This window comes from Patiria miniata, unplaced genomic scaffold (genome assembly GCF_015706575.1).
Source record: "Patiria miniata isolate m_02_andy unplaced genomic scaffold, ASM1570657v1 HiC_scaffold_28, whole genome shotgun sequence".
NCBI lineage: Eukaryota > Metazoa > Echinodermata > Asteroidea > Valvatida > Asterinidae > Patiria > Patiria miniata.
The window spans coordinates 6,081,075-6,108,160 of NW_024037067.1; the positions used below are offsets into that span (position 1 = coordinate 6,081,075).

The 27,086-nt window shown below is 41.7% G+C and overlaps 4 protein-coding genes across 4 annotated transcripts in view; 3 read left to right on the forward strand and 1 right to left on the reverse strand.

Annotated features, from left to right (window-relative positions):
- LOC119735106 (unconventional myosin-XV-like) overlaps positions 1-27,086 on the reverse strand; it is an 83,021-nt gene that overhangs the window by 16,691 nt on the left and 39,244 nt on the right. Inside the window, exons 29-37 of the mRNA XM_038208807.1 lie at positions 25,195-25,308; positions 24,147-24,514; positions 21,279-22,433; positions 18,459-18,593; positions 17,491-17,626; positions 14,608-14,720; positions 12,745-12,860; positions 1,849-1,942; positions 311-476 (exon numbers count right to left, since the gene is read on the reverse strand). Of these exons, the coding sequence (XP_038064735.1) occupies positions 311-476; positions 1,849-1,942; positions 12,745-12,860; positions 14,608-14,720; positions 17,491-17,626; positions 18,459-18,593; positions 21,279-22,433; positions 24,147-24,514; positions 25,195-25,308 (2,397 nt within the window). The remainder of the gene's footprint in view (positions 1-310; positions 477-1,848; positions 1,943-12,744; positions 12,861-14,607; positions 14,721-17,490; positions 17,627-18,458; positions 18,594-21,278; positions 22,434-24,146; positions 24,515-25,194; positions 25,309-27,086) is intronic.
- LOC119735112 (C-type lectin-like) lies at positions 4,413-5,650 on the forward strand. The gene has a single exon (XM_038208812.1). It carries the CDS (start codon positions 4,413-4,415, stop codon positions 5,178-5,180), a length of 768 nt encoding a protein of 255 aa, XP_038064740.1. The 3' UTR covers positions 5,181-5,650.
- LOC119735111 (asialoglycoprotein receptor 2-like) lies at positions 8,200-9,077 on the forward strand. Its single transcript, XM_038208810.1, has one exon. The coding sequence runs from the start codon at positions 8,264-8,266 to the stop codon at positions 9,035-9,037; it is 774 nt and encodes a 257-aa protein (XP_038064738.1). The 5' UTR covers positions 8,200-8,263; the 3' UTR covers positions 9,038-9,077.
- LOC119735110 (asialoglycoprotein receptor 1-like) lies at positions 9,603-10,916 on the forward strand. Its single transcript, XM_038208809.1, has one exon. The coding sequence runs from the start codon at positions 9,944-9,946 to the stop codon at positions 10,715-10,717; it is 774 nt and encodes a 257-aa protein (XP_038064737.1). The 5' UTR covers positions 9,603-9,943; the 3' UTR covers positions 10,718-10,916.

A 27,086-nucleotide genomic window follows, 5' to 3' on the forward strand; every position in this document is an offset into this window, starting at 1 on the left:
ACCTTTGTTAGCCTTGAACAAGCTGAAAAAAAGTAGTGGATATGATACAATTTTGTGCCTTTTTTTTGTTCTTAAGTTTTATCCTCCAAACGAATCTACTTGGATGTTAAAAACAAATAATGAATGTTTTGCGTTCGTGCAATGGTGATAATATTTTCATTCGTTAAAAGATGGAGAATATTCCATTCAACTCATTCCATTTTTCAACTCATGAAACTATTCTCACCATTGCACTCATAAACACTCAGTATTTGTATAATGATTGAACTAGCTCATTGAAGCTTGAGTCGGATGAGACCTTAGCTCTTACCAGAGTCAGCAGCAGGGTGCCTGGCCGTCAGTTTGATGATGTCACCTTTCCTGAAGCTCAGTAGAGTGGATTCCCTGGTGATGTAGTCCTGGATGGCTCGCATGTACTGTGAGTCTCTCTCCAGGTCGATGATGTAGGCTTCTATCATGCCTTTGATCAGCTGGGCCTGGGTGTATAGGGAAGCTGACAGTTACTAATCAGGTTATCATAGAACAATAACAATCCAGCCTGCCAGTTAACAGGTCAGCCAGCCAGCCAGCCAATGAAGCAGGCAAACAGCCAGCCAGGTTTCAGGTTTCAGGTTTCAGGTTTCAAGGTAAGTTGAATACTGTACATTTGGAAAAACTTTAACGGAACTTGAAGTAATAGTATGGGGAGGTCAGACAAGAAGCCAAAGCTCGTACTAGGTCTGCCAGCCAGCAAACCAGAGAGCCAGCCAACAAGCCAGTGGGCCAGCTACACAGCCAGCCACCGAGCCAACCAACTTGACGGCAGGGGAGCAAGCCAGCCAACCGGCCAGTAAGCAAGTCAGCCAGCCTGCCAGTCAGCCTGCCAGACAAACAGCCAGTCAGCAAGCTTGCCAACCAACCAGCCAGCCAGCTTACCAGCCAGCCAGCCAGCTAGCTAACCAACCAACCAGCCAACCAAGCGGCCAGACAGCCAGCTTGCTAGCCAACCAGCCAACCAGCCAGCCAAGCAGCCAGCTTGCTAGCCAACCAGCCAACCAAACAGCCAGACAACCAGCTTGCTAACCAACCAGCCAACCAAGCAGCCAACCAAGCAGCCAGACAGCCAACCAGCCAACCAAGCAGCCAGACAGACAGCTTGCTAGCCAACCAGCCAACCAAGCAGCCAACCAGCCAACCAAGCAGCCAGACAGCCAACCAGCCAACCAAGCAGCCAGACAGCCAACCAGCCAACCAAGCAGCAAGACAGACAGCTTGCTAGCCAACCAGCCAACCAAGCAGCCAGACAGCCAACCAGCCAACCAAGCAGCAAGACAGACAGCTTGCTAGCCAACCAGCCAACCAAGCAGCCAACCAGCCAACCAAGCAGCCAGACAGCCAACCAGCCAACCAAGCAGCCAGACAGCCAACCAGCCAACCAAGCAGCCAGACAGCCAACCAGCCAACCAAGCAGCCAGACAGCCAACCAGCCAACCAAGCAGCAAGACAGCCAACCAGCCAACCAAGCAGCAAGACAGACAGCTTGCTAGCCAACCAGCCAACCAAGCAGCCAACCAGCCAACCAAGCAGCCAGACAGCCAACCAGCCAACCAAGCAGCCAGACAGCCAACCAGCCAACCAAGCAGCCAGACAGCCAGCTTGCTAGCCAACCGGCCAACTAAGCAGCCAGCTTGCTAGCCAACCAGCCAACCAAGCATCCAGCTTGCTACCCAACAAGCCAGCCAGCTTGCCAGTCAGCCTGCTTAAGTAACAAACATGCTTAACCATTAATGTTAGCTCAAAACCAACTGACCAAGAAGAATAACAAAATAATGTAAATTAAAGATTAGGATTAGTGAAGAGCGTACATACCCTGTGAGTGAACAGGGGTATGACTTTGTCGTTAGTCAGAGTTATCCTGATCGTACCAGCAACACTCACTTCAATCTGTTTGATGTCAGAGAAGCTGTATGCAAGCAAGCAATGGGTTAGACAGGTTAGACAATATAAACAAGAACAGTTCTACAGCCAGCCACTTTAGGGGAGGAGCCAATCTATTTTTGGGGGGTGTCAATCATTTTGTTTGAATGAAAACCATGGAAAAAAAAACACAATGTTTGATCAACGTTTTTTTAAATTCTGATTTTTTTGAGGAATTATTTGGTTGTTTTACTGTTTTCTTTCCAGAATTTGTAAAAAAAAAAGTTGGAAAATATCGTTTATTGTAAAATTGCCAAATTTGAGTAAATTTACTAAAAATTTATGGCCGCTCGCACACAAAGTTAATGGTTCATATACCACAGCCAAAGAATGTGCACTTGTATTTAAGCTGAGTTTAGAAGCAATAACTTGTAAAAACGTCAATCTACATAAAAATTTAGATATTGCCTTGCACGTGGATCAACTCCCATTTTCCCGTTGGATATGACTTTTTTAAAGGTAGATTGGACCATTTGCAGCTATCCAAAAAGTAACCAACCAAATTATTGTTAAAAAGCTCACTTGGTTTTTAATAAGATAGTAATGATACTTAAACTCCTTGTGAAATTATTCTCTCTGGCATGCAGTTTTTTTGAGGGGGGAAAAAAGGGAATTTCCAAAGATGTGTCAAGTGACACATTTTTTGAAATTTCCATTTGTAGTTAGTTTGTAATTGGGTGAATCTGTGAATGGGTGCATGCATTCACACCCTCTAGAGGACAATGCTTTGTGTTTCCCTTTGTCCCTGTGATATAACACTCTCCCATAGACTAAGCACACACACTTACTACAGAGAACCGTTTTTAACAAAGGACCCAACGCCCGAGGACTGAAAGGATCTGTTGTTCTCCCTTTGTGTGTCGGTCCTCGGGGGTTATGTAGAACATGTACATGGTTGCTAATATTCGTCAGTTCAGTGTGTGACATCACTTAACTACAATCGACTGAATGAGAATCACGTCCCGAATGCTGATTTCGGGATTGTGTCATGAGAGGGCACATTTCAAAGTACATGTATGACCTTGCAACTTTTGAACTCAAATCGAGATGGTATGGAAACATCATACATTAAATGTTACGGACATTACGTGTCTGAAATTAACTTCAAACAGGTGATAAAAAAAATATTGGATCACAGTATTGTAAGTTCTGTGTGATATTTTCATAAAATATGAACCTTTCTCTCTGCCTTAAAAACAAACAATCACAACAACGCTTGCATTTTGCATACAGAAATAGGATCCCAAAATGACAACCTAAAACAAATTTAGCCCCAAACCATTTTTATTTGTACACAAATTACATATAACCACATTTTATCTCACTGGCACACCACTGAAATCAAAGATCTGAAAAATTCAAAATTCCTGTGGATAACCATTCTTTTGAAACACATTTTTTTTCTCAATTATACTCTATTTCCCACCCCAAAAAATGGTGAACTTGGGTCCAGATTATTTTGACTCTACCTGTAGTTCTAAACATTTCATAAATTTTCCATTTTACAGCCATGTCCAACTTGCGCGGAATTGCCCAAAACTAAAATTCAAGAACTCGTAGCCACGAGTACCCATGCACATAAGATGGCCATATTTATCAACCTCAACACAATATGGCCATATCTGAATTACTTCGCTACAGCCGACAGTAATCCGCATGTGAGTAATTGCCACTACTAATCCAAGTAATTTGGATGCCGCCTAAATGTCTAGCTGCACATGAGCCATTGCTCACGGCAGTACCTACGTGATGGTTTAATACTGTTACTACAAAGCTTTTAGGTAACTTACTTTCATCTAATATAAATAAGTATAATGCCCTTCAAATAATATTGGCAATCAAGTCTTTCGAGGTGGTTAAAGGAACATACCACTTCTTTAGAATGCTTCTTTAATAAGATCTGTGTCTATTTCCAACAACCGCATGAGCACGCGATCAGCGGCCAATTAGGCTGACGCAAGTTAAACTTGATCAGCGCATTTTGAATATTCAATTAAGTCCAAATTACAAGAATCAAATATTAAATTAGTCAAAAACTATTTTTTTAAAGTGTGCCTGCAGACACACTATTTTTGTACTTTTTACTCTTTCAGGCGTAATAATTTTATAGTGTGTTTGGAACTAGTGACCTCTCTTCACTTTGAGTATGTTTTTTTTTTTTATCAAAGCTGTAGGTTCCTTTCGAGGTAATTACCAATGTGCCTGTGTACGTTTAATAGACCCCAGCACTCAGGGAAAAGGTACACTGCCTCTCATTCATTATTGCTGCACAAATTACCCTTAACAACCATTAATAGCTAAGGTTGAGGATTTTACTTAATCCCCACTCATTAACGTTTCATTTGATGTGTCGGAGAACAGGCAAAATAGACGTTAATAGTGGTGATGCGATGTAAAAAGCACTAGTTTGAGGAAGACTGAAGCTTGAGCCACATCTTTTCTCACTGGAGCTCAAAATGGCAACTTTTTGGAAAACCGTTTCTTGTGGCTTGTCAATTATGTCAGTTTTTCTCCTCGGAAATTTGCATTCGATTGTATGCTCTGGCAATATGAACAAACTATGTCCAGATAGTTGGATGTATTGGGGAGGTTCCTGTTATGTTATATTGCCTGGATACATGACATGGTTTGACGCAGACGAAGCTTGCAAGAACAACGGGGCGTTGATCGTTGTACCAGAATCTCCAGAGGAGAACTCCTTCTTGCGGGGGTTAGGGATCAATGGCATCTGGCTGGGCTGTTCTGATACTGAAAAGGAGGGGCAATGGGTGTGTCTGGAAGAGTGTGGCTTCATGGACTGGGCAGGGCAAGGGCCAGATAACTGGGAAGGCATCCAGGACTGTGCAGCTATGGTGGGCAGGTTTCAGTGGGATGACCGTGCTTGCACTGAATCTTACAGCGTGGTCTGCAAGAAGCCTGCCGATGAGACCAAGTCCGAGCCACAGTGCGCTGATCACACCTACTGCTTTGTGATGGGTGAAGACGGACGTCCGATAACTGACCACTGCTTGTCTGGCTACACCCTCAAGGAGATGAAGATCGCCACTGCCGGTCAGTGCGGTCAAGCGTGCATCCAGGAGCCTTGCTGCCGTTCCTTCAACGTACGTCACAACGCGACATTGCACCAGAAGGCGTGCCAGCTCAACTACGCTACCCGGGCACAGGTAAATAGCGACAGATTCATCCTGACCGAAAACTGCATGTACTTTGAAACACCCTGTTAAGCAATGGTCCAGACAATTTTGAGATACCCAAGGAGAAAAAGGGGTTGCTTTTGGACACAGAAAGATCTATCTGCTCGACCTATGGCTGGCAGTAACATACATTTCTGTGATAATTGGATTGAGGTACATGTACATGTGTAAGTTGCCAGTGTTGTGGGAAATTTGGACTCCACGAAATACACTAATAGGACAGGGCTTGAGACCACACAATGTATAAAGTAAAAGAGACAAGATTTCATAGGAGTCCAAATTTCATATGACACAGGCTGCACCAAGTAATTTAGTTTGCACCTAATTTTCTCTGTAGTGATGGCTAGCTTTTTCCTTGAGATCAATATATCAAATATAATAGTAGAAGTAAATTACATGTACTTTCACCTAAATAGAGATGAAGAGTTTATTTCCAAAAAGCAATATATCCCTTTAAACAAGGTGAAAAATGTTCACTGTTGGGAAAGAATATACAGGGTGAGTAAAAAAAAAATGAAACCCAAATGTCAGGACCATTGTTTTAGTGAAGTTCTGCATGTAGCACAGTCCAAATCTAGGATATGAAAGCCCAATTCATAAGCTTTCCTTTAGTACAAGAATCATTCAAATCACTCATGTACATTTGTAATTTTCGAGTTACGGAATTTTAAACACAACCACCGTTTTAAAGTTCTGTCAACGGATCACAAACAGGTAAGTGTTCTTTCAGCAAAACATAAACAAATCACACAGGGATGTGTGTGAATTGTTTTCGTTTTGCTGAAAGAACGCACACTTTTTGATCCGTGGACAGAACTTTAAAGCGGTGGTTGTGTTTAAAATTCCGTAACTTGAAAAGTACATGAGTGATTTGAATGATTCTTGTACTAAAAGAAAGCTTATGAATTGGGCTTTCATATTCTAGATTTTCAAAGTGCTGCATGCAGAACTTCACTTAAACAATAGTCCCGACATTTGGGTTTCATTTTTTTTCTTTTTTTTACCCACCCTGTATAGAACATGCACAAAATAACAGCTGTTTCCAAACTACATTTTTGCTTTACTGTGTTCTTAAACACGGCAACAAAAGAAAGTCCACACTCATTGGAGTGGTCATCAATTTTTAATCTGATCATCTTATAATAACGTCATTTATATAGACCTTTAGGGAATGTTGTTAGCTACATTTTGATACCCTGTTTTCTATCAAAGACTTAAATCGTTCAACATTGACAACGGTTTGTGAAAAATGATGCAGTTTGAAAAGTTGCAAATTTAAAGAGCACGCGAGTGGAAATTGCTGCGTGACAATGTCACACTGCCCGATAAGAACGGCAGAGAATATCGATCGCACAGTGTTTGCATGCATGGGATCACGCGAATTGAATTACCCACGTTTTGTTCAGGCAATGGGCAGTCAATAGGGGCCAATTACGGACATGTGTGGTTTATAATTATGCTTAGCAACTTCTCCTCGCGTAATCTTTAAAATTTGCAACTTTTCAAACTGCATAATTGTCAAAAAACCATTGTCAATCTTGGACGATTAACAGTCTTTGGTAGCAAATGAGGTATCAAAATCTAGCTAACAACATTCCCCAACGGTCTATATAAATGACGTCATCGTATTATTAATATGACGAATCTGATTGTCTTAAAGACGATCAGATTCAAAATTATGACCCCTCCAATGAGTGTGGACTTTTATTTTTTGAGATACAGCTGCGAAACTGGCTTTGGGCAACAGGGCGAGAACAGGACGGTAAAAGGTAGCAAAATGGCATTTGTTGCATTTTGGAAAAAAAAACCTCAAGATAGTAGTAACTTTTAAAGACTGTTTTATAAAATGCAACAAAGCGGGCTGTAACTTTTGCTGACGATGGCTTTCATTGCATTTTAATGGACCACGCACTCCGGAGAATATTGTTCTGCCTCTCTTTGGTTGCACTGTTGATGCTTTGCAACCATTACTAAATTAGAAGAGGTATCATATTCTATCATACATCACCACTCAACGCCATTATGATACACTGAACACACCAAGAAGCAGTACACTGTTGTTTAATAAACTGCGCACTTCGGAGAAAATAAACCGCACACTTCGGAGAATATTGCTGTGGCTCTCTTTCAACGTCTTTTATTATTGCCGCCATTTTTTTTGGGGGGGGGGTTTTGACGTCTCACTTGAAAGTAAATAATTATTGCCGCCAGTTGGTTTTTTTTGGTCGACGTCTCATTTGAAAGTAAATAAGTTTTGCATCACTGGAAAAGGAAAAGTTTAGAAAAGGAATCTATTTTACAGGATGAAACTCAAAAACAGCACGGGGAATGCATCTGTAAGATGATAAACTATTCAACTACAATTCAAGAACTCGTAGCCTTAAGTACGCATGCCGCAAAGATGGCCACATTAATTAACTTCAACACAATACAGCCAAATCTAAATTCCTTTGCTACCATAATGTCTGGCAGTAAAACGTACATTTCAATGGCAAGTGGATTCAACCATAGGTGCGTGTGTAATAATTGCCGGCTGTAACCAAGTAACTAATGGATGCCGCCCAATTGTCTCTTCAAATGAGCCCAATTTCCAGGGTCCAATGCCGTTACGTTAGCAAAGCCTTTTCACGAGATCAATATACCAAATAGTAGTTCTACTTTCACGTAAAAGAAACAATAGCAGTGACCTTCAAAGACTGTTTCCAATATTGCTGTGTGTCTCTCTCAACATCTATCATTATTGCCGCACGGTAGATTCTTTGCAACCATTACTAAATATGAAGAGATCGTATTCTATCACACAGTCACCACTGCACGTCGATCAATATTACTAGTACACTGAACTTGCCAAGGAACACATTGTGGTTTAATGGACCACACACACTGTGGCTCTCTGTTCTTTTATTATTGCCCCAAGGATGATTCCTTTCAACCATTACTAAACAAGAAGAGGTAGAATTTGCTATCATACGGCCACTACTGAACGCCATTATTACTCTGGAAGGGCCAAGGAGCACATCGAAGAAAAATTGACATTAGTATATTCGTGATGCTACAGGAGCTTGTTGGAAGATTCAAAGTTTGAGCCACATCTTTTCTCACTGGCGCTCAAAATGGAAACGATTTGGAAAATCCTGTCTTGTGGCTTGCCAATCATTTCAGTTTTTCTCCTCGGAAACTTGCATTCGATTGTATGTTCTGGCAATAATAACAAACTATGTCCAGATAGTTGGATGTATTGGGGAGGTTCCTGTTATGTTAAATTGCCTGGATCCATGACATGGTTTGCAGCAGACACAGCTTGCAAGAACCACGGGGCGCTGATCGTTGTACCAGAATCTCCAGAGGAGACCTCCTTCTTGCGGGGGTTACAGATCAATGTTATCTGGCTGGGCTGTTCTGATACTGAAAAGGAGGGGCGATGGGTGTGTCTGGAAGGGTGTGGCTTCATGGACTGGGCAGGGCAAGGGCCAGATAACTGGCAAGGCAACCAGGACTGTGCAGCTATGGTGGGCAGCATTCAGTATCAGTGGGATGACCGTGCTTGCACTCAATCTCACAGCGTGGTCTGCAAGAAGCCTGCCGATGAGACCAAGTCTGAGCCACAGTGCGCTGATCACACCTACTGCTTTGTGATAGATGAAGACGGACGTCCGATAACTGACCACTGCTTGTCTGGCTACACCCTTAAGGAGATGAAGATCGCCACCGCCGGTCAGTGCGGTCAAGCGTGCATCCAGGAGCCTTGCTGCCGTTCCTTCAACGTACGTCACAACGCGACATCGCACCAGAAGACGTGCCAGCTCAACTACGCCACCCGGGCACAGGTAAATAGCGACAGATTCATCCTGACCAAAAACTGCATGTACTTTGAAACACCCTGTTAGGCAATGGTCCAGCAATTTTGTGATGCCAAAGGAAAACAAAAAGTTGCTATTGGACTCAGAAAGATCTATCGCCTTGAACACTGAAGGGGCCATTTCCGGCACATAAAACATAGCCTGAACTGCAAATGCCCATGCCAAACATGGGAAAAAAATTTAACAAATTACATGGATGGACCCCACCATTTTGAAATGTTGTCCAATTACACGATATACAAATGGACGTGGAACGCGCAAAATCTGAGACAAACAAAACTTAACGAACAAAACTACCTGTCTAAGGGGTGTGGCTAACTCGCAAACGGCGATAGGTCAATTGCCAGTGGAGTGTGAAATTGGAACGCTGCAAAATACTGAATCGATGCTCGCTTTGTGCATGCCCAGGCGAATATGAGGATGGTGGCATGACGCAAGTGAGGCAACATTTCGTATGACACCGGCTGTAACCAAGTAATTACTTTTGGCCTTATTTTCTCTGCAAGGGTTCACATACCTGACGGTTCAGTACACTTACTACAAAGCTTTTTTTTCCTGGGATCAATGTACAAAATAGTAGTCAATTACTTTTACCTATATGACTCGCAGTAACTTTTAATTAAAGACGGGCTGTAACTTAATTAATAGTTGCTGATGATGACTCTCATTGTGGTTTAATGGCCCGCGCACTCCAGAGAATACCACTGTGCCTCTATTTCAAGATCTATAATATTGCCGCACGGTTGATTCTGTTCAACCAATGCTACGTAAGATGAGGTATAACATTCTATATATTCACCACTCCATGCCAGTATTGCACTGACTTGTGCCAAGGAGTACGTCGAAGAAAACTTGACGTTAGCTTTTGCGACACTACAGAAGCTTGTTGGAAGACTGAAGTTTGAGCCACATCTTTTCTCACTGGAACTCAAAATGGCAACTTTTTGGAAAACTGTTTCTTGTGGCTTGTCAATCATGTCAGTTTTTCTCCTCGGAAACTTGCATTCGATTGTATGCTCTGGCAACAAGGAGAAACTATGTCCAGATGGTTGGATGTATTGGGGAGGCTCCTGTTATCTTGAATTGTCTGGATACATGACATGGTTTGCAGCAGAAACAGCTTGCAAGAACCACGGGGCGCTGATTGTTGTACCAGAATCTCCAGAGGAGAACTCCTTCTTGCGGGGGTTAGAGATCTATGGCATCTGGATGGGCTGTTCTGATACTGAAAAGGAGGGGCAATGGGTGTGTCTGGAAGGGTGTGGCTTCATGGACTGGGCAGGGCAAAATCCAGACAACTGGGGAGGCAACCAGGACTGTGCAACTATGGTGGGCGAATGGCAGAATCAGTGGGATGACCGTCATTGCGATTCATCCTACAGTGTGGTCTGCAAGAAGCCTGTCGATGACACCAAGTCCGAGCCACAGTGCGCTGATCACACCTACTGCTTTGTGATGGGTGAAGACGGACGTCCGATAACTGACCACTGCTTGTCTGGCTACACCCTCAAGGAGATGAAGATCGCCACCGCCGGTCAGTGCGGTCAAGCGTGCATCCAAGAGCCTTGCTGCCGTTCCTTCAACGTACGTCAGAACGCGACATCGCACCAGAAGACGTGCCAGCTCAACTACGCCACCCGGGCACAGGTAAATAGCGACAGATTCATCCTGACCAAAAACTGCATGTACTTTGAAACACCCTGTTAAACAGTACTTGCTTTGTAAACATGGACCAAGAACGCAAATTTACAAAATAAAAAAAATGACAAAGTCATCTCACTAAGAACTTATCTCACAAACCCTAAGGAATGTTCTGGAGAAAACTATTTAAAAGAAATGTTAAAACGGAAATTTCGGTGTGCTACAGAAACTGCACCTTATTTGAAACAAAACTTCAGAAAGGCTGCAAAAACAATAATTTCTCAGTAAAGTGCCTAGTGGCTTTTCATCGACGCAAGTTACAGTCTGTGATATCCATTTGTAAATAAAAGACTAGATTCGTTTTTTTCAAATGGATTAAGTATTCTTCAAGTGTACATTACAATTTGAACATATATGAAAGGCAAAATGTGACCGGCTCCACAAAAAGGTATTAAAGGGAATGTACATCATTGGCTTTTGCTGTAATTTTCAGAATTGAACTATTTGAGGAGTTAGTATAATAGATCAAATATTGTTTAACTGACATGTTTGAAGTTTTGTGTTCGAAAATGCTTAAAAACCAAGAAAAACACAACTGTTTATGTAGTCTGGTTCCCTGACTCCACTAAAGATAAAATGGATCAATTATAGATGTCGGAAAATTGTAAGATAAGGGAACCAGTCTAGCTGGCCTGCACCCGTTCATGAACATGAAACCAATGGCAAACAAAATTTGGACTGAAAAAAAAATTGTAAATTTGGAGCAGTAGTTGAGAAATAGTTAGGTTTTTCCAACAGTGGTCGGCCGACCACCTTTGGAAATGTAGTTGAAAAATAGTTAGGTTTTTCCAACGGTGGTCGGCCGACAAAAAAAACATTTTCTTGAAAATAACTCGACACCAGGTGCCATAATTTTACAGGATGCTTTAGACTGTCATTTACCAACATCCTAATAAGGTATTTCGTAAAAACGTGGTAGTTTTATTTTTCGATGTTTGCAAATGTTGTATATTCCCTTTAAGTCACGCTGGGCCTTATTGTGTATGGCCCGCTCAACATTGAGAGGGTGAACATTTCATCAAAATGTGATTTTCATTTTTTGTCATGAATGACATCTTTAATACCTACAGTTTCAGCTTTCTTTCACAGAAATGTTTATTTTGATAAACAAAGTGGGAAAAAACAACCATTTTGTGTGCATCGTTCTGTTGTTCTACAACAAAGCCAGCTATTTCAAAGCCTGTTTTCTCAGTTGTGTAATTTGAACTCCAAAGAAGTAGTTAATATGTAAATACATAATATCTCCAGAACGAGAGGGGCTATGGAGCTCTATTATATACCAAATGAAAGCTTACGTTGTGGGCTTTCCAACCATGTATGTAACTCAATTTCATAACAGCCTTTTTTTTGTGGAGCCGGGCACAAATAATTGTCAAATATTACAGTTAGTTAAGTAACGGCTGTGGTAGTAGCTTAGTAGAATAGTATTAGTGTGATTAGTTCATTTTTAACCAAATTAATTCACACATTCACCAAAACAATCAAGATCAACCACGTTAAAAAAGGAAAAAGGAAACACACTTTTGATACAAAAATTTCAAATATCAAACCAATCCAACCCGACTGAAATAATGGGGAAAAAAATGACCCGACCCAACCCAAAGTCGGTTTCGGGTCGGCTCGGTTTCGGGTTGGATAAGCGCACCATTACTTTGCCACACTTCGTCTGAATAGCTTGTGACTTATCTCGGGACTGTGGGGAAGTGTGGCCTAGCGGTTAGGGTTCATGATTCATGATCAGAGGGTCAGGGGTTCGAATCCAGCTGCTGGCCATATGCTGTGTCCTTGGGCAAGCCACTTCATCCCCACTTGCCTCTCTCCACCAAGGAGTATAAATGGGTACCGGCATTAGCTGGGGAGTAACCTGCGATGGACTGGCATCCCGTCCAGGGGGAATAGAAATATTTTCAGTCTTTTCATGCCTTTGAAACCGGAGATAAACGACGGTCTGATGGGCCATATTGGCTCGGGACAGACTTGGGAATAGATTACTAATGGACATGTGAGGACTTGTGATCTTTCTTTGGACTTACCTGATGTGGTCTAGTTGAGTCAACTGGTCTCTGGTCTGGTCGTATTCTCGCTTGACTAAACTGATGCCGTTCTCCGAGACCCCTAGAATCTCAACTTGGCGATTCTTTCTACCTCCCTGTTTGTGGACAAATTAGTGAAATCACTTTATTCACTTAAATTTAAATCACTTATAAATAGAAAACGAAAAGAATGTTGCAACCTGACGCCACTTTTTTCGTCATATATCATCTCAATGAAAGTCATTCATTGCAAAAATGATGATAAGACATGAATCTGGGACTGAGAAACATTCCAATTTTGTTAGGAAATACACTGAACATTTTCTTGACTCTCCATAGACTTTGTACACAACCTCTGAAGTGGCGTCAGGTTGCAACATTCTTTCCTTCAAAAAATTAAATCACTTAAATTAAAAAAATTTTATTCACTAATATTAAAAAAATAAAATCTCTTAAATTTAACAATTTAAATCACTTAAATTTAGCACTTCAAACCACTTAAATTTTTTTTTTAAATTCACATCTGTAAATATCATAGAGACGTGTGAAAATACTATTGACAAATTAAAAAGTTTATGTAGGCGATATTTAAAATATTTCTCGATGTCTTTGTAAATGCAGGGTGAGTCAAAAAGAAAGTGACCTGGATTAATGATTTATTTTTTTCAATTAAAAAGTAATCACATTTGACACATCAGTGAAGCATGTATTAAACGAGCGTGTTCTTCTACTCTTTGGAAAAAAAAAGAATTACTGAAATTGATCCATGCTATCTGAAGTTATGCATGTTTTACTAAAATAACCCATTTTTACAGCGTCCATGCTTATTGCTTTGAAACTATTGAGCTGAGTGTGAAACAGAGATTACCCATAGGCATTCAAATACAAATAAGATTTTAATCATTTGAGTAAAAACTGAAACCTTAGTTTTACTGTCAGATTGTGTGTTTTGTATAAATTTTGAGAAACAAATCAATTCTTTTTCTCTGGAACGATGATGCTGATTTTGTCTGTTTTTCTTTGCAAGTTTTCGATCATTCATTGTATTTATAGGGTTTAGTATTAGGTTTTGCCCTTCGCCGGCGTATTAACACTGTTTACTCAGTGTGTTACCTCCCGAGTGAAAGTTGGAAAAAATCACTCGGGCGGGACTCGAACCCACAACCTCCTGCTTTCTAGTGCAGACATCTTACCACCTGACCACCAAGCTAACGGGATCGGTTGGCTGGTTCGAATCTGATGTAGCAGCGGGTATCACAATGAAAATATACGTCGGTGAAGGGCAAAACCTAATATTAAATTTACATCACCCCGACGCAAATTTCATCTTATGAATATTTAAAGGGTATTCATCAATGCGTATTGGTAAATGATCAGTGGTGGACAGCTAAATATTTTGTGATATTTGTACTCAAATATAAATAACTTGTAAATCAAGTACGCCAATTGCGTGAAATTTTCACAGTTACTAGTCAATAGTATGTACTTTATTCCTATGTTATTTTTATTACATGGAGGGATCCACTTATATTGTAAACATTTTTGTCCAACTCGGTCACTATCTTTTTGACACACCCTGTACATTGTAAACAATCAATGTATCTTTTAATATCGTTGTCTTTGATTAAAGTGTAACATATTTTATTAGCGCTTATGTACATATGTGGCTCACGAGAAATGTTTTATCAAGCAATATTAAGTAAGCAACCAAAAAAGGGAAAACTGCCGAAACATAACTTAATTTATGATTGCTTATTAACGTAAACTCAGTTAATTTTTAGCTATGAGGCTACATACAGTCGGGCCTGAAAGTACTACTTATTCTAAATTTCTACTCCCAAAATAAATGAACAAAGATCTTACGGTCACGGCAAAGAAACGGCAGAAGTAGAGGGGAAATTTGCGGGCCATTTCGATGACGTCCTTACGCATCTTGCTTTTCTGGGCAGCATTCTGTTGGTTGACACCGTGAGCATCTGCAAACATTCAAACGAAAAAAAAAAAAAAGTTATTTATTAGTTATTATTTATTTAACTGAACTGAAATACAGGGTGAGTAAAAAAGAAACAGAACCCAAAGCCCCAAAAATATATTTCATATTTTAACAAATATGTAGCACCAAACATAATAATGACTGGAAAGCCAAATTCATAAGCTACTTTTAGATGAAAAAATTACTGAAATTTCTCAATTCGTTCAAAGAATATCACCATTTAAACACAAATACGCAATGACCCTAGCCCCTGTTTCGTCCCCAAAAAAAACAGTTTATTGTGTATTCTGACTGTTTGGAACAACAAAGAAAATGACACATAATATTTGTTTCAACAACTGTCAACAACCATAGTACACAATATCTTTATTAACTACCCTGGTCAGGCGAAACAATATTATTAATAAAATCCCCTTTTTTTAAAAGACGGGCCTTCAAAAGGACTTTTTTGAATATTTTTAACTTTTAAACTGAGGTTCTATCGCTGGTGATGTTTGAAGACAATTGTGACAACAATTCTTGAAATCACATTTTTGGACGAGAGAGGTTTTAGGGTCATTGTGTTTATTATAATGTTTGGTGCTACATATTTTCTTAAATTATATGAAATATAATTTTGGGGGTTTGGGTTCCGTTTTTTTTTTTTTAAATCACCCTTTATCATTTTTCAAACCTTGTTCTTATGATCAGGCATGCAACTTGGAATTTAGAAAAAAACAAGGAAATTCCAAACCATACGAGACTTTGTACAGTGTTTTTTCAATTTGTAATGGCATTCACGGGAAGTAAAAAACGAGGAAATCAGCCGATCCGAGGAAAAGTTGCATGCCTTTATGATAAAGAATTTACTGTGTACTGTAAAAATTTAACTTGTAAAGTGAATATGTGATTTGATGATGTAATATTTTAAAAATAATTTTCTTCGTACCTGGTGTAAAATTTGGCATTGTAAATTGTAGTGTGAAATAAAATATTCAAATAAGAAAAATTGTTTAGGTAATTCAATGAGAAGGTGGACATGGCTGAAAAATGGAAAATTTATTTAATCTTCAAAACTGTAAGCATCACAACGTCAAATGTGGTATAAAATTAAAAGAGACAAGAAGAGCTTTCATTTGATGGATGTAGCAGTGAAATGGTATACGGTTAAGTGTATTATTGGGCTAAAAAAAAAATTTGGCTAAAATTATGGATTTTAAGTAGTCATTTTGGCATCTTGTTTTTACATACAAAATACAAGTGTTACTGTGAGTTTTGTTTTGGTAATGCAGAGAGAAAGGTTCATACAATGACAACAGTGATGGAGATTATGACAATGATGACAATAAAAGTGACAAAATACTCATGACCATGATGTCTTTATGGATCATAATGACAACAGTCATGGAGATTATGACACAATAAAAGTGACAAAATGCTCACGACCATGATGTCTTTGTAGATCTTAATGACAACAGTCATGGAGATTATGACACAATAAAAGTAACAAAATGCTCATGATCATGATATCTTTGTGGATCATAATGACAACAGTGATGGAGATTATGACACAATAAAAGTGACAAAATGCCCATGACCATGATGTCTTTGTAGATCATAATGACAACAGTGATGGAGATTATGACACAATAAAAGTGACAAAATGCCCATGACCATGATGTCTTTGTAGATCATAATGACAACAGTGATGGAGATGACACAATAAAAGTGACAAAATGCCCATGACCATGATATCTTTGTGGATCATAATGACAACAGTGATGGAGATTATGACACAATAAAAGTGACAAAATGCCCATGACCATGATGTCTTTGTAGATCATAATGACAACAGTGATGGAGATTATGACACAATAAAAGTGACAAAATGCTCATGACCATGATGTCTTTGTAGATCATAATGACAACAGTGATGGAGATTATGACACAAAAAAGTGACAAAATGCTCATGACCATGATGTCTTTGTGGATCTTAATGACAACAGTCATGGAGATTATGACACAAAAAAAGTGACAAAATGCTCATGACCATGTTTTTGTGGATCATAATGACAACAGTCATAAAGATTATGACACAATAAAAGTGACAAAATGCCCATGACCATGATGTCTTTGTGGATCATAATGACAACAGTCACGGAGATTATGACACAATACAAGTGACAAAATGCTCATGGCCATGATGTCTTTGTAGATCTTAATGACAACAGTCATGGAGATTATTACACAATAAAAGTGACAAAATGCTCATGACCATGATGTCTTTCTAGATCATAATGACAACAGTCATGGAGATTATGACACAATAAAAGTGACAAAATGCTCATGACCATGTCTTTGTGGATCATAATGACAACAGTGATGGAGATGACACAATAAAAGTGACAAAATGCTCATGACCATGATGTCTTTGTGGATCCTAATGACAACAGTCATGGAGATTATGACACAAAAAAAGTGACAAAATGCTCATGACCATGATGTCTTTGTAGATCAAAATGACAACAGTCATGGAGATTATGACACAATAAAAGTGACAAAATGCTCATGACCATGTCTTCGTAGATCTTAATGACAACAGTGATGGAGATTATGACAATGACAATGACAACTGACACACGTGACCATGAAAATGAGCATGACAATCAACTCTCTGTACATCATATTGACAGCAGTGATGGGGATTACAACAATGACACTGATGACAATGGCTTTGATGGTGACAATGACACAAAAGGACAGAAGTCACTCACCGAGCACGGCCTTGACTTGTCGTTTCTCCTCCATACTCATCCGGATGCAGCTCTTACTGAACGTGTCAGCCACTATCTGATAGAAGACAAGCTGTTGGGCCATAGGATTCTCCAGTCTCTCGCCAGGCGTAAACACCTGTGTTAAACAAGACCCAAAAAAACGTAAATATACTTTTAAAAAAAGGTCACCAATGCCCAAGATGACACTGCAGGGTCCAGTGACAATAGTAATGACCTCAAGTTTTTGCAAATCAGAAGAAAAGGAAACAACTCCACAAACTCTTTTACACAGAAAGAATCACAGTGTCCAATATACGTGAACACCCCTTCCTTATCTACATAAATTTGCAAGATTAAACTTATCCCTGAGAAAGGCTGTCCTGAGCAGCCATGCGGAGCGCCATTGTCCAAGGGTTACAGTGTTTGACTCGTGTGCCGTTGTGCATGGGTTCGAACCCTGACGGGGAACATGGTGCGTGTCCTTGGGCATGACACTTTACTACAATTGCCCTTCTCCACCCAGGAGTATACATGGGTACCTGTGAGGGTAGAGACCAGACCGCTGATCTCGGTTGCAGAAAAGTGGTCTCATGGCCTTCGAGACCTAGCTTTGGTAGAAAGTGCTACATAAACAACACACTCAACATTATAATTACCGGGTATTGTGTCTAGTTCTTAAACTTAAATTTCCAAGCAGGTTCACCAACAATCTTGCTTTGCATTTGAGGACCTGATTTTTAGGTCTTTTGTTCATTTCAAAAATTTCACGGGAAGTTTGGGAAATATGCATGAGAACAAGACAAATGTTGTTCACCTAAAATCACACCTTTTTAAGGAGGATAAAGTTCCCCAACTCCGACACTTAATAGACCTCTATAACCAGAAGTGAGCTTAAAGACTTTGTTTGGCGTGCATGTAGGTTTAACCACGAAAAAAAACAAGGACAAACAAGGACAAACTATTTTGACCTCTTTGCGTATGTGAAGACGCCAGCGCACTCGGTTGTAAGTGTAGAAGACATCAGGGATGGACGGGAAGGCCTTGGTGCGTGGGGACTCCAGCTGCTCAACATCCGGCGGGGACATGAGGGGAACCACCACTTCCTGCGGTTTCAAATGCAGACGGTGACGTTTACCAGTGTTGTAATAAAGTCATCACAAGTCATCACAAGTCATCACAAGTCATCACAAGTCATCACGAGTCATAACAAGTCATAACAAGTCATCACAGTGGTGGCCCAAACAAGTTATTATGTCAAGCAAAATAAAAGATACCTTTTTGGGACTTGAGTTACAAAGCTCGTATCAGGAGCTTGCGACACCATCACTTTATCAACTGGCGTTGTTGAGGCCCTCGTGTGACCCGTCACGCCAGGAAGGAGGACCTCTGGAAACGCAAAATCTGTGAAGCTGTGGAAATCTGCAGGCACCACCCCCACATGAACAGAGATGGAGGGTACGAGCTGGCCCACGTGTACGGCCGCCTCCTGTTGTGTGACCAAGCCTGGTCACGTGACGGGTCACATGAGGGCCTCAACAACACCAGTTGATAAAGACACCGTGATGGTGTCGCAAGCTCCTGATACGAGCTCTGTTACTCAAGTCCCAAAAAGGTATCTTTTATTTACTTGATATAATGATGGGACTGGAAACAAACTTTCATGCTCGAAGTTATTATGTCAATCAAAAGTCAACCAGTGAAAGGCTAGTCAAAACTATTGTTTCTTGTATCCTAATTGCCTTGTGACTGAGTTGTTGACTGACCTGTGATTGAATTGTGAGTGATGTATGCAGTTTCAAGCCATAGACAAAGTATAAAATTCAAACACAGGCAAACATACTACAGGACACTCTAGGTACATGTTGTATTACATAGCGAGTGTATGCGTGAACAAGTTACACTAGGCATTTTCTTTCATGAATCAGAGCTCACTTTTATCCTTGTCGAGCAAACGACAACTAAAAACTGCTGTAAAAACGACAACTAAAACCTGCCATCAGGAAGTCAATGATATTTACTTGCCTAGTAGGCTAGTGGAAAAAATCAGTGCTGTTGTGATTCCCATAAGAGGGAATACATGCTGAACTTGCAAAATCGCCGTTTGCGAGGAAATAGGTATACGAAGATTTCATATGTGCTTGTGAAATGCATGGTATATGAATAAGCATACTAGTGTCTGGGACAAGGGGAGGACAGCTGGTGTTACATGTATAAAGGGAAACATTTGAGCCCAATCTAAATACAGTGTTGGTATCAGAAACCAAGGACAAAAATATATTTTCACAACTTTCACATCAATTCAATTCCCCAAGTAATCAAAGTATGACATCAAAAACATGCAAATAAATCACCTTTAAATTTTGGTTTACAAATTGTCACTTTTCTGTTTATGCAATTCTCAAGCCTTTAGAACAGTGGTTGCCCAAACAAGTGAATATGAATTGATTTGTAGAATATGCCATAGTCCTATAGTTACGGCGTTTGACTGATGTAGGATGATGCGTGGGTTCGAACCCTGCCAGGAACATGGGGTTTGTGCCCTTGGGCAAGACACTTAACTACAATTGCCTCTCTCCACCCAGGAGTATGGACGGGTACCTGTGAGGGTAGAGGACCGATTGAGCGCTGATATCGGCTGCCGCGTGGTCTCGTGGCCTGATGAATGGGGAATAATTGTAAAGCACTTTGAGATAGTTGATACGATGGAAAGCGCTATATAAGCATTACAATTGATTTTATTTGTTCATTCATTAACAGTTGGAGTATAATTTAGTTTCACTGTGATAATGAAAATTACAATTCATGCACAATGTTAAATTTACCGGTATCATACCAAGAAAAAATGATACTTCCCAGAAAATTTTTGAATCAACTGCTTGTATTAGGCCAACTTTTTTTCCGACTTCTGCACAGTTACTTAATTTTGTATGCATACGTGTGCAACATTGTGAAACATGTAACAGGCTAATGCAGGCAACATACAATGACATACAGAATGCATTCAAGTAGTACTTGAGGGTGTGTTGAAGTTCTGACAAATGTGGGGTGGGGCAGTGTCGCTAACAACAAGACATGCAAGCATGCAGCGGGCAGGCGAGCAAGCGAGCAAGCGAGCAAGCAAGCAGCGTACAAGATGCCAACAAATACTCACATCCATAGTTTTGTCACTAATCTTGAATTGTTGGAAAGCCTAGTTGGAAAGATGTGTGGAATATTCTCATGAAACAGAATTTCATTCACGTGAAATGGAGTAGACCTTCATTCATGTTCAGATGATTGATTAGAACTCTTACAGGGCTCGAACTTCCTGCCTTTAACTTTACATTATGGAAGCCCAGTTCATTAAAGCCCACTTAATAACCAACCCCGCCTCTGCCTTGTCAGACAAACCAAACCATACTATCACCTACTGCAGTTGCTGTAACGTCTGTCATCGGCATTCCAATTCCCCTCCCTTCCCTGCTTACATTCGTTTCATGCCCTTCCACCTGAAATTCTACTCTCAATCCAATCTCATCCGTGAATTTCTGGTGTTTTTTTTTTCTTCATCCATGATGATTTAAGACAAACTAGGCCGGACAGACTTTCAAACACTGATTGACAAATATGTACAGAAACTGGGCAAATCCTTGTATTTGAAAAAAAAAAATGTTCCAAGATATTGTTGAAGCGTGGTGAATCTCTATTGCATTATTAGACTTCATCTTTACAAGAAAGTAATTAACATCTTTTGAGGGCTTATAAAAAGAATGTCAGGATTGAAAGAGGGTGATTAGAATGATGCATACCTTGTCGTAATCTGTATTGGTCCTCACACGATGGCCACGTGACTGCAAGATGTGCATAGCCTCATTGTGCACTTCCTGTTTCTTGGGAATGATCCTCTTGGGACCTTCCCGCTTGCTCTCCGATCGGGCGACAGGTTGAGACTGTTGGAAGGCTTCTGCCTTGGCACGGATGGATGGAATAGTTGAGATTGGTGGAGGGGGTGGTGGGGGAGCAGGGGGTGTTTTGCCGAGGGGTTTGGATGCCGTGCGTGGGGGTGGAGGCGCTGGGGTGACGGGGGGACTCTGAGGGCTCCTCCGATCAAGGGTAGCCTTCCTAGCTAGGATCTTAGCCATGGCTTCGGCGTGCACATCCTGGACATTTAGTTTGTTCGGGGAGGGACGGGGAGTCAATTTCTTGGGCTTGACAGGCGGAGGGGTCTTGAGTGCGGATTTCAAAGGACGGGGACGTTGGACGGGTTTGGCAGTGGTCTCCTCCGATTTGCCCTGGAGCTGCTTAGCTCTTGCGCTGATTAGAGTCTGTAGGGAGGCTTCCGGAGCCATCCCCTTGGACTTGTGAGCTGCGTGGATAGCCTTCTTGATCTCACTGGTAGGCTGGTAATTCCTGGAGACTACTTGCTCGTCCAGTTGGCCTGCGTCTGATGCCAAGGCGTCCTTATCCCAATCAATCTGAACACCGGAAGACTTCAGCTCCTCTTCCTTCCTCGGAGGCCAGACTACCCGGCCGACTCGGACGGTATTGGCCCGGTAAGAGTCATTCAGCGGCACCACCTTCCCGGAGCGGGTCCGGACCTTGACCATCTCGGACTCGGATGGTGGGGATGGGGGCGGCGGTGGGAGGGGAGGGGGAGCGGGAACAAAGCCCGGTTTGGGGCCTTTGACTGGGGATCGAGGCACTTCTGATCTCAGCTGGCCAGTGTTGGCCTGCTCGGAAGACTCTCTGGGGATGTTCACCACTTGGTTTGAGAAGTGGAGGTTCTTCTTTCTCAGTGGAGATGGCGGTGGACTACCCTTACTGGATGATTGATTCCGGGCATCGTGGCTCTTGGCCAGGGAACTTTTCAGAGAGCCGGTATCAGACGCGGGTGTGGTGGCGGAGAGTTTTGAATGTATGTCCTGTAGCATCTGTTGCTGCTGTTGCAACTGCACCTGCTGGGCCTATTGAGAAATGAAACAAGAAAGAAAACACTGTATTTAGTGTTAATCCTTATTCATCAGCATGTTCCAGTAAAATGCAACCCTTGGACGTCAAAAATCTAGGTGACCATGATGCCGAGATTCAATTTCCATTCAATGAGTAGAATTTATACACGTGTAGGGTACGAAGGATCACGACATAAAATGCTTGAGGATACTCCCACAAGGTAACAGCAACCCTTCTTCTGAATATGATATTCTCAACAGGTTTGGCACAAATTGCAGTTTGTACTACGTCTCAATAAAAACCTGTCCTTCATTTGATCCTAATATCTCTGTTGTATACCAATGGAATTAAAGAGGTTGTGGAATGCTTGAAGACATTTCCCTCATTTTTCGTGTATATGTAGCCTAAGGTGTGACGAAATAAAAACGACTATTGTGTCTGTCATGAAATGAGTACAAAAGGTTCTTTTGAGAGCTGTTTTTCAGGTCCTGTTTCGATTCGAACGTGCAATTTGTGTAAAAGTCGTCGTTGGGGGCAGCAAACAAAACATAGCAAATCCTGACGTAATAAACAGGACTCCCGATGCAGCGTAGTATAAACGAGTCCTGTTTATTACGTCACGATTTTTCTCATTTTACGAAGAACCCGACGACTGTTGATTTTAATTATGCGCTCGCCGACCAACAAATAACTCGATAAATTTCAGTTTTATAAACGCACATTACAAAAGAATGGGACTTTGTCATTATGATATATATGGGTCTACTCTACAATAAAAAAAATATAAAAAACAAAACAGCTTTCAGCATTCCACAACCTCTTTAAACTAAAATTTAAGAATCTGCCACTTTTGACTTGGCGTCCTCCAATGTCAATACAGCGCTGGAGACGGTGGCAGTAGGCGCATGCTGCGGCCAAAAGCTTCTGAAGGCATGCAGGATCACCCCTGATGTCATTGCACACTTCCTTGATCATTAGGCGTAACACACCTTCGAGGAGGTGTGCAATGACACCAGGGGTGATCCTGCATTCCTTCAAAAGCTTTCAGCCGCAGCACGCGTCTTCAACCACCATCTCCAGTGCTGCATCGACATTCTGAAATTGAGTAATTTTTTTCGGTACGGCAATTAAATCTCACCATCTTGCACAAAGCTGATGAAACTCACTCCATAAAATCTGTCATGCCTTGTTAACATGATCTGAAATTTTGGTTTAATTCCATTGGTAAACAACAGAGTTATTTAGGATGAAAAGTAGGATATGTTTTTTTGACAGGTAGTACTTATCTGAAAGATTCTGAAACTTATCTCACCACAACGGGAAGTTGTAGACTTGAGAAGGGGTTTGCCCCGGTGTTAAAGCAGTGGTTGCAATATGCGCCGCAACACCTTGTAAACCATTATAAGGTGCTACATAATGGGTCTCATATTTCTCATATTTTTTACTTACCTTAATATAATAGATATAATCTCCAGCGCCTTGAGTACCTAATTATTGGTAAATATGTGACTACGATGTTATTATTATTATAGTATGCCCAACCACAAACCAGCACTGCCTATAAACCGTCCATCTTTAGCTTGTATATGGCTTCTCATGGTGCTTGTGACAGAGTTTGACTGAGGTATCGTGGTCAGCTGATCTAATTTTGTGACCTAATTGGCAGGAGGGGTCCGTTCTACCAAGTAAGAAAAGAAAATGCAGCAATTGAAGTATAGGTCACTTACCATTATTGTCTGCTGGTGATAAGCTGCCTGGTGCTGCATCATGGCCTCTTGCTGCTGTCGCTGCTGGTGCTGCTGCACCGCCTGATGTACAACTGCCTGCTGGGCCGCTGCCTGCTGAGCCGCTGCCTGCTGAGCCGCCGCTTGCTGGGCAGCGACCTGTTGGGCTACTGCCTGCTGTGCTGCCAGTTGTTGTGCAGCTGCTTGTTGAGCTGCAAGTTGCTGTGAGGCAGCCTGCTGGGCCGCAAGATGCTGTGCAGCGGCCTGTTGAGCCGCTACTTGTTGGGCAGCAGCTTGCTGTGCAGCAGCCTGCTGTTGCTGCTGCTGTATGGCTGCCTCGAAAAGGGTAGGCTGGTGTGGCATCATAGGCACTAGGAGTTTAAAATGGGCAGGAGTCCACCGTTAGGTTCCTGAAAGGTTTGGCTGGAAATCAAGGGCCTGCCTTTTGACTTCTGACTTACTCAGTCACTGACTGACAGACTGACTGACAGACTGACCAACTGACAGAGTCAATGAGTATTTATAATGTCCTAAACTGAGACTTTCGGGTCCAGAAATCAAGATCCTAGAATATTTTTTTCTCAGAATATACAGCATTCACTGAGCTAAAACTTCATCAGGTTAGTTGTTAAGCACCCGTGTTTAGATTTTGAGCACTTTTGTTGCTTCAAATAAAAACATGCACGAATGACAAATGATCTACGCTATATCTTTAAGGCAAGCTTCGTCTTGTTAAAGAAGACAACTACAGTTTTTCTTAAAGTGCAAACAATTTCAACTGAGGTGCCTTTGGAAAAATAATGCACTTTGTCATGAGTGACAACAGAATTACTGTGAGTTACTACAACCCATGATGTCTAGTATTCTCACAAGCATGAACGTTAAGTGGTAAGACTTTTTCACTCATAAGCAGGAATTCCTTACTTCGTGTTCCACCCTGGAGATTGTTGGTTTGAACATGTTTTGGCTTGTAAGTAACACAAAGTGTGCTCATGCTTGTTTGAAAGGGGTCCAGAAAGACAGAAAGGCGGCGTACATCTAATTGTTTTACCTGTCATGGGCATTGCGGCCGGCATTGCGGCGGGCATGTGGGCCGGTACAGTGGGCAGTGTTGGCTGCAACATTCCTGGTGTGTACGCAGGAGTGGTAGCCATGGAGGGGAAACCTACGTCATGTGTTAGTAAAACAACGGTTAGGGTTAGGCTACTTCTACTCAATCGATACTTTGTTAGGGTGAATATCTGGCTACTTCTAACGATCCATCTGTAGACTTTGATATTTGGTGACTGCTACGATGCTGTTTGACAACACAGTGCTCCAGGTTACAATAAGTGAGATATGGTGATTATAATCATTACTAGTTTTTTTTTTTTTTTTTTTTTTACATCTTTAAAGAAAGCTAGTGTTTGTCGGTCCTAAAGTGTTGTTCCTTACCATTCTGGCTTTTAAGAGATCGATGGACTGGTTTGAAAGGTATAAAACAGGCATGAAATGAGTTATTTCAGGGTTAGTAAGCTGACCCGTACCTGACACGGAAGGCATAGAGGTTGGTGCAAAAGTCTGCATGGGTGTTGCCTGGGCGTTGGCAAAACCAGGTGTGAAGGGTGTTGAGCCTGGATAGGTGGCGCCTTGGTTAGTAGATGTTGGGTAAACAAATGCCGAATTAGTAGCTTGGTTAACAGGTGCCGAGTAATAATTGATTGGAGCCTGGTAACCAGTTGCGGGGTTAACAGGCGTCCCGAGGGCAGATGTCGGGTTCACGGGTGTTGGGTTAGCATGCACTAGGCTAGAAGGGTGTTGGTAATTGGGTAGAGAGGTGAATGGCGCTGGACCAGAAGCTGGTCGGAAGGAAGAATCTGGGGTGTCAGGAGCCGGGATGGCATGTGCCAAGGTAACAGGTGGTTGGTTGGGTGCTGGGGGAACAGGTGCTGGGTTGAATGCTGGGGTAACAGGTGCTGGGTTAATGGGTGCTGGGGTAACATGTGCTGGGTTGGATGCTAGGGTAACAGGTGCCGGGGTAACAGGTGCTGGGTTAATGGGTGCTGGGTTAATAGGTGCTGGGTTGGATGCTGGGGTAACAGGCGCCGGGGTAACAGGTGCTGGGTTAATGGGTGCTGGGGTAACAGGTGCTGAGTTGGCTGCTGGGGTAACAGGTGCTGGAGTAATGGGTGCTGGGTTAATGGTTGCTGGGGAAATAGATTCTGGGTTGGTAGGCACTGCGATGGAGGGTGATGGATGATTAGGTTGTGGGAGACGAACTTGGGTATCGGGTGCTGGCTTGACAGGTGCTGGGCCATGAGAGGGTAGTGGGGGAGGAGCTGGAATATCACGTGACTGATTAGCAGGTGGTGGTTTGGAAGGAGGTGAGAGGGGAGGAGTTTGGATATTAGCTATCGGGTTGGAAGTTGCTGGTTTATTAGCAAGAGGACGACGTGATCCGGGGATTGGAGGTGGCGGTGGAGGAACTGGGATATCAGGAATGCCATGATCACGTGATGGGTTATCATGGACCCGATCAGTAGGTGCTTGATTTTCAGAAGCAACGGGTGACCGGTGAGACTCAGCTAGAAGTTGAAGTTCATACAGTCACAAAAATCAAGAAAAAGAGAAAATAAAAAAAAGCAAACTGTCAAAGACAGAGTTTCTGAGAGCTGTGGTCACTTGTTTGGCTACCAAAAAGTTGATTTTGTTTGTTGATTTGATATCGTTGTGTGCCAAGGAAAAGGACGTTAGCAGCCCGGCACGCAAAAAGCACTTTTGGAGATAATCGAGGTGAAAGGTTTTCTGCTCCCATTTCTAAATGAAAAATCACATCAGGCTGAAATTTGGGCTCATGAATGTCGTTAACAATTAAACTCATATTGTGCTTTTACCGGGAACTCAATCTGCCTTAAACATGAATCCACCCTGCATTAAACGTGTGCTTAAGCGGCATGTTAAATC

Excerpts from the sequence above, each read along its gene's own strand:
- LOC119735112 (XM_038208812.1), top strand. The coding sequence starts at position 4,413 with ATGGCAACTTTTTGGAAAACCGTTTCTTGTGGCTTGTCAATTATGTCA.
- LOC119735111 (XM_038208810.1), top strand. The coding sequence starts at position 8,264 with ATGGAAACGATTTGGAAAATCCTGTCTTGTGGCTTGCCAATCATTTCA.
- LOC119735110 (XM_038208809.1), top strand. The coding sequence starts at position 9,944 with ATGGCAACTTTTTGGAAAACTGTTTCTTGTGGCTTGTCAATCATGTCA.